Raw genomic sequence first — 7,013 nt, 5'->3', positions numbered from 1 at the left:
CGTGCCCGAGACACTCTGCATAACATGACCCTTAGTAAATCTGTATAACACTCGAGAATAATGAATAACAGTCGAAATTAATTTAAAACATTCTAGATATTTTGCCAGAGTAGCAAGATTGTCCTGAAATTAACAACTGTTTTATATGACAATAAATAAAGTGTGATTTGATTCGATATATATATTTATAAAAAATTTTAATATCTACTAACACAAATACAAAAATTTTAGACCACTTTAACAATATTCGATTAGGCAACAAAATTTGACAGTTCATTGAATCCAGATTTGCCAGTACTGTGTGAGCATGTTATAACTTACATTCGATTGTTGTAAAGTGTAAATAAAGTATGATTCAAGCATATCACATATACATAATGTGTATTATTATGTATCCGATGTATTACATCAAAATATATAGATCTCAAATCGAAAAGTTGTGTGATTTTGCTACGACTTTGCTATAAAATATTTGTGTTAGAGTGGCAACCACAACACTTGTCGACAGATATTTCAGCTGTTTTTGACAGCTCTGCAGATCAAAACAAAAATAGACAAAAATTTCTGTTGACTGATTAAAAGTGAGTTAAATGTGATAAATCCAGTTTGGTTTACATAATTAAAAATAATTTGTTTAAATTAAATTTTATAAAAGTAACATCATCATGGGTGGTTGGGTATTGGAAGTCTGCAAGATGGCAATGTACATGACTTTTCCAGTAGCGTTGTTCCACATTTTCAATCAACCGGACTATTTTGAAGAATGGGTCACTAAAAAGAAGCGCGAGCTGTATCCTCCAGAAAATTTAAGTCACCGCGCAGAGATCGAAGAGGCAATTCGTGCTGTGCGTGAAAAACGTAATTTACAAATGATGAAAGCCTTTGATGAAATTGAACAAAAGTCTAAATAGTGTATGAACTATTGAACAGCATTTTATATAATATTCTTTTTGTTTTTAAGTAATGTAAATATTTAAGATTAAACTTGTTAAAACAAAATGATCTTGTGGTGATTTTAAATGCCGAAATAAAACTTCTTTAAACATAAACATAAATTGTATGTAAAGGATATGAATTTTTGGGTTGAATAGCGTTTGAAGTGTTTATCTGTTATATATATTTTTTTAATTACATTTAGGTCGATATAGCTACTCATAACATTTAAATATGATTAAAGCATTATTGGTTTCGTTTGGTTCCTAAAATCTAATTTAAACAATTTTTTAAAATGTGAAAATAGTTATTTAGTGCAGTTGACGTAGAAATAAACAAATTGTAGTAGTAATATTTTTTTCCACATAATGACATTTTAAATATAATAAATATTTATTTTGCATTATACATTTTCTTAAAACTTAGTGCTATTTATATATGATATACGTTAAAAAAAATATAAGTTAACTATAGCTTTTGTGCACATACAGTAGAGTTGCATATATCTTTGGGCTACAATAACAACATCAATAACGTTTACTTAGTTATCTAGGTATGCCGGATTGGATTTAATATATTAATTTTGCAGATTTTAATAGTCTTATATTATAAATATATATTAAATATATGTTAATATATTATAAATAGAACTAGAATGGCATTAGGGTTTAAGTCAGAGTTTGAAATTGCTTAACTATTTTTAAGCAATTATTTTTGATTACACAAATAAACGCATAAATATTTAAGCTATGAAAGATTATTCTGTTAAGAAACTTTCGTATGTAACAAGTAACAGTTTACAAGAATGACACATGCATTCCTCGCTCAGCTAAAACTGTATTACCACAATTGAGATCAGCCAATTGCTAGCAGTTACCTGTCACGTATAAATCTGTGCCTTAAGTGCAGCTCTACCTCCCATGATGTCGTCCATCTCTTTTTATGTCCCAATGCACACACTAACTTGAGTCCAATCGAGTAGTATACATTTGTGTTAGCAAATCCCTTATTATGACTGTGTTGAGCAGTCGTTAAGAGCATTCTGACCATGTCTGATTGGGCTAGGTCTCAAAGCTTATTATACGCGGCCAAGGAGGACTCACGTTTGAAATGGCCAACGAAGTAAGTAAATCTTTTAAAAGTAGTATCTTTTGCGTATACTATAATATTAATCTATTTAGCATGACGATTTATAGTGGAGTTATTACCATCGAAAGTAATACAGTGTTCAATAATAAGTTAATATTTTTGTTTAAATATATTTAAATATATGTTAACATGGAAATTATACAATATAAAATGTATTTTGATAATATAAAAGACTATATAAAAATTGTGCATACAATAAATATAATTCATACATACATATATAAGTAAAAAATACATCATTATAAATAATTCAACCATTTTGTTTTATATAAAAAGTTAAAAATGCATAAACACGGAAGCAATGAAGTGTAAATATATAGTTGCCAATGTATTATTCAGTTAATATAATATAAACCGTGCAACGGTTGTGTATATATTTGTCTAATGAAACATGAAAGGATGAAACTAAAAGGATGTTTCACCCGGATAATCGCTTATTAGTATTTTCTTAGTTACTATGTAGCTTTGAGTGTTGTCAATATTTTCCTTATTTGTTAAATTTGATGTGGTTGCTGTTGTTTGCGTTTTGGTTGATGTGGAAGTTGCGATTTTATTAGCTGTACGTTTGCGTGCATTGTTAAGTATGACAAATGGGTTTGTAGAAATTGAACCTATTCGTTCATTGCATACTTCAGACATAGAATCTATATCTGTTTCCATAATATTTGAATTATTAACTTTAAGTTCTGTGGAATTACTATTTCTATCCGGCTCATTTCCATCCAAACAGTACAATAAGCTGGCACTTAACTGTGATTCATTTAAGTCCTCGATTTCTTGTGTCGAGCCGAAATCATCAGGTTGACTAAAAAAGGACGAATCAACTGGACTGGCAGTGAGTACACTACGACTTAGCAGATATTCTCTGCAAATTAACGTTATTAGTTAAATTATGTTATAAGTAATCAATGATTTATGTATTATTAAATGTTAAAACTTACTTGAAATTATTGGACAACGCATCAGCATCTAAAGAGGAACAGTTATTTTCGTCAGTTAAATTGTTGCTACCTCTTGCTGCTGTATCAGCAATGTTCAATGAGCCTTGTTGTATAAAGCTTTGATTTTCCAACAATAGTTGTTTGCGACGCAATATGTCAGAGTAACAACCCGCAGAGACTGCATCTTCATTGTGTAAATTTATATGGTGTGTCTCCATTTTTTCACAGTCTGTAGAATCGTCTTCATCTTGCTCTCGGAAACTTGACAAATCCGTTTGACAAATTGTTTGGTTTTGATCTGAGTTCCCCAAATTGGTCAACACCATAACGGGCTTACGAGAACGTGGTGTCATTATTGACTCCTGCAAAATATAACAGAGTATTGGTTTGTTATACATTTTCATACGAATGGATATATGCACAAACATTTACATAAAACATTGAAATTGAACACACACAAAACAAAATATAAAACATTTTTGGTCATGAGAATAAACAATATTTACAAAACACAAAAATTGGTATAATATATATATAGTTTGCTGCGCCGATTCTTACGATTTTAGTATAACTTCAAACTCCTACTGCACTTACTTGCATTGCTTTTGGCATACGTTGGGTTGATTTAGTTATTGGCGACATTGAACGTCTTCCTAAAAACATTGAAGGTGTGCTAGTCATCAAATCTATATTACGATGTATCAGGTTTTGTTGTGAGTGTAGAAAACTGGCACTGCAACCGGGCAATTCACTGCTGGTACTAGTCGTACTTGCTAGTTCATTCTTAACGTCGGTTTCAGATTCAATTTCACTGTCAGAGTCTAGATGATCATTTGGATTTTCTTCAAATGTATCATCATCCAGTTCATCATCTATGTCGTCTAATAAATTTTTACGATCTGAACGTTCGATATCACCGGCTGTTTTGCGCAGAGTTGCTGAAACGCTACGCACTAACCTCCTAGTCGGATCTGGTGTACTGAAAAATTTAAGATTACCCATGCTTACACCTTTAATAAGTTTGCGTTTAAATGATAAACCAGTTTTGGATATAGCCGACATATTTGTTGTTGACTCTGTAATTTTGTCCGGCAGAATCCGACTCAGATTTGGTTCTGATTTGTAGCGTGATTTTAAATCCATATTGTTTTGTTTTGCAGGTGTGCAAGGATTAGAGATTTCTTCCACTGTTAACAAGCAAGCATCATCCCAAGCAACAGTTTTTCGTGGATTCGCATTATTTGTGTCATTTATATTACTACTAATCAACTGTTTCGCTGCTTCGGAAATAAGTTTAAGTGGCGTTGCACAACAATTCATGTCAGTAAAGAGTTCATTTTCAGTTTGAACACCAGTTACGGATGTGTAGGATGCACTTAATGCCTTTGTACCAGGTAGTTCATTTGATGTTTGACGACTGACGGGCGCTGATATGGAGATGGTTGGTATTGAATAATCACTGCTACATGTTGACAAAGTATCAATTCCGTCAGCGGAGTTTTTTGAAAAACCATTTAAATTTGTATGCGATGATGAAGAATCAATGGGTTTTATCAGCGAATGAGTATTAATAGCATGCGTAAAATTAGTACTACTGTTGCATGTAGATGAAGCAGTGCTTGCTGCAGGTTTCATTTCCGCTGCAGGACTTTGAAATAGCACACGTAATTTTGGATTTTTATTGCTTGAAATATTTGGTGTCTAGTAAATGAGAATTAGTAACACAAACAGAAATTTAAAGTTTTAAACAAACATCAACAACATAAAACCATGCAAAAGAGCTAAAATCTTCACATACCTCAAGTATTGTAGAAGTTGGATTTGTGCGTTTTGGGGTGCGATACATTGCTTTATGGAAAATATGCTTTTTAATAGATTCACCTAAAGATTTAGCACTACGCCCAGCGTCAGAATTTTTAATACGATTCATTACTACCAATTGCAGTGGCGTTCCTGTTGAGTGAATTTGTTATTATATGTTCTACGTAAATACAAGATATTGGCACACTTACCTTGTCCATTTTGTCTATTAAATTGTTTAATAAGTCTACGTTTCTTTGAAGATTCAGGTAGACTTTGTATGTGTGCATAGAGTTGCGCTAATTCTGTATCAGTTGTGTTAGTTGTGTGAGCAGCAAGTGTTTTCTCACGATCCACAAATGTATAGACTGTTTCAACAGCTGAAATATCCGAAATGGATTCGTCAAGTGTTAGTTCGGGTGACATAGTTTTTTTTCGTTTACGCTCCAAGAAATATGCTTTTATGTCAGTTGATAATTTCGCCGGCATTTCAAATATTTTTGTACCTTTCGTGACCATATAAGCAATAATACTAGACATTTTCTTTGATAGATAATGTAAGGCTTCGGGTGGCATATTCCTTGGACATATTAGATGTGGTGCAAATAAGGTTGCTAAGTTTTCTGCACACATCTTGTTTAAGTGTTCCTGTTGTGCAGCAGCGTAAAGCAAATCAATTATATGCATCAGAAGTTGTCGATTATCATAGGGTAGAAGTAATAAGAGAAGCTGAATTGAATTCAATAAATGCTCTTCGCGTTTCTGATGTTCTGTGTTTAGTCCTTTAAAGGTATTGCTCGTTGATGCCATATAACTTGCTCCGATACAAAGTGGAGCAAGTTGTAAGTGTGCGGGATAGTGTGCATCAGTTAATACCGGTTCAGGCAATTCAGCCAAATAACCTTTAAAAACTGTGGCACAATCGTGTGCAGAATAACTACTGCATTCCAATTCTAACGCTTTGTTACTTTGTATTTGTATCCGTAACTCATTTTGTCTTGATACAGAACCAGTCTTACGAAATATACCTTCCTGTGTTATATCTGTAAATGAAACCATAACAATGTCTATATATTAGCATACAATTTTCTATACAAACTTTTTTCAAGCAATAAGAACTCTTTTATTTCCTTCAAGTGGAATAAAAATCCAGCATCAATTTGCTGGTGTAGACCTTCTGTAGGACTGCCACCAGAACTGTTGGAGCCTTTTGTCGTTGTTGAACATACCGCAGATAGATGATGTCTCTGCTTCTTTGATATACGGTTCCACTTTTTCCATTTTCCTTTGTCTTCATAAACGATTTCATGGCATGGCAAATCAAATCTGTATAATAAAGGAAGTAAACTTTTATTTGCATATAACCAAACGGCAGGTGTTTATCTTACTCATTTAGTTCCAATTCAAATGACAAGTGCATGCGCACAAGCGATCTATATTTCTCAAAATTCGATTCGCGCATATGCAATGCAATTTCTTCATCTGACAAGTCATTTATATTTAAATAATTAAAATCCATTTTCATATATTTCTCCTTCCTAAAATAGAAATTTCACGCGACGCACCGTATAAATGTATGTAGTATACTTTTAACATCTGAGGGTATCAGTTTATATATCAAATTACAAACACTTATGGTTCACAACTGTTTAACATTTTAATTGTGATATAATTGAATTTCTTGCCAATTTAATAAATTATAAACTTGGGCGTATTTCTCAATTAGAAACAGCAACAACATGCAAGGACTAGTAAAATGCTGGCCAACTGCTGATTTTCGAAAAATATTGTCTTTTACTAACCGGTCACAGTTTGAGTGCCAGTGTAATATTGGTTATTTTGAATATTATCGTAAATACAGATATGCATTTCTAAACTATATTATCTATATGCCATATCTATTTTATTAAAAATATATGAAATAATATTAATACATCTAAATCATTTTAAGTAAAAATACTGTACTGTATCAACGAAAAAATACACGCTGTAATGAACAACGATAAAGCAATGACAGGTCTAAATACAATAATAAAATTGGTTGAATATCTAATAATAATATCAAAGGACAGACAGAGTAATATTTGCTGACGGGAAAATAATATATAATTCAACTTATATTATAAGTTGAATTATAAAATCAATTATACGCAATCATATGTGAGTGGTGAGAGTTGCTGAGAAGTATTT

The 7,013-nt window shown here is 32.1% G+C and overlaps 2 protein-coding genes across 2 annotated transcripts; one reads left to right on the top strand and one right to left on the bottom strand.

The window, feature by feature from the left end:
* The first annotated feature begins 412 nt into the window (after positions 1 to 412).
* Positions 413 to 1,038, top strand: LOC119682724 (protein PET100 homolog, mitochondrial-like). The gene is made up of 2 exons (XM_038096218.1): positions 413 to 581; positions 656 to 1,038. The coding sequence occupies exon 2, from the start codon at positions 666 to 668 to the stop codon at positions 909 to 911; it is 246 nt and encodes an 81-aa protein (XP_037952146.1). The 5' UTR covers positions 413 to 581; positions 656 to 665; the 3' UTR covers positions 912 to 1,038.
* Positions 1,039 to 2,345: 1,307 nt separating this feature from the next.
* On the bottom strand, positions 2,346 to 6,645 carry LOC119680030. The gene is made up of 7 exons (XM_038092647.1): positions 6,212 to 6,645; positions 5,923 to 6,149; positions 5,036 to 5,866; positions 4,822 to 4,976; positions 3,618 to 4,724; positions 3,024 to 3,385; positions 2,346 to 2,947 (listed from the first exon to the last, which is right to left on the bottom strand). The coding sequence occupies exons 1-7, from the start codon at positions 6,346 to 6,348 to the stop codon at positions 2,488 to 2,490; spliced, it is 3,279 nt and encodes a 1,092-aa protein (XP_037948575.1). The 5' UTR covers positions 6,349 to 6,645; the 3' UTR covers positions 2,346 to 2,487.
* Between the last annotated feature and the right edge of the window lie 368 nt (positions 6,646 to 7,013).

Source organism: Teleopsis dalmanni, chromosome 2 (genome assembly GCF_002237135.1).
Source record: "Teleopsis dalmanni isolate 2A chromosome 2, ASM223713v2, whole genome shotgun sequence".
NCBI classification, from domain to species: domain Eukaryota; kingdom Metazoa; phylum Arthropoda; class Insecta; order Diptera; family Diopsidae; genus Teleopsis; species Teleopsis dalmanni.
This window is presented reverse-complemented; position numbering and strand designations above follow the sequence as displayed.

Excerpts from the sequence above, each read along its gene's own strand:
- LOC119682724 (XM_038096218.1), top strand. The coding sequence starts at position 666 with ATGGGTGGTTGGGTATTGGAAGTCTGCAAGATGGCAATGTACATGACT.
- LOC119680030 (XM_038092647.1), bottom strand. The coding sequence starts at position 6,348 with ATGAAAATGGATTTTAATTATTTAAATATAAATGACTTGTCAGATGAA. Across the intron at positions 6,150-6,211 it reads TTTGAATTGGAACTAAATGA|ATTTGATTTGCCATGCCATG; the intron begins GTAAGATAAACA and ends TTTATTATACAG. Across the intron at positions 5,867-5,922 it reads GTTCTTATTGCTTGAAAAAA|ATATAACACAGGAAGGTATA; the intron begins GTTTGTATAGAA and ends TTTCATTTACAG.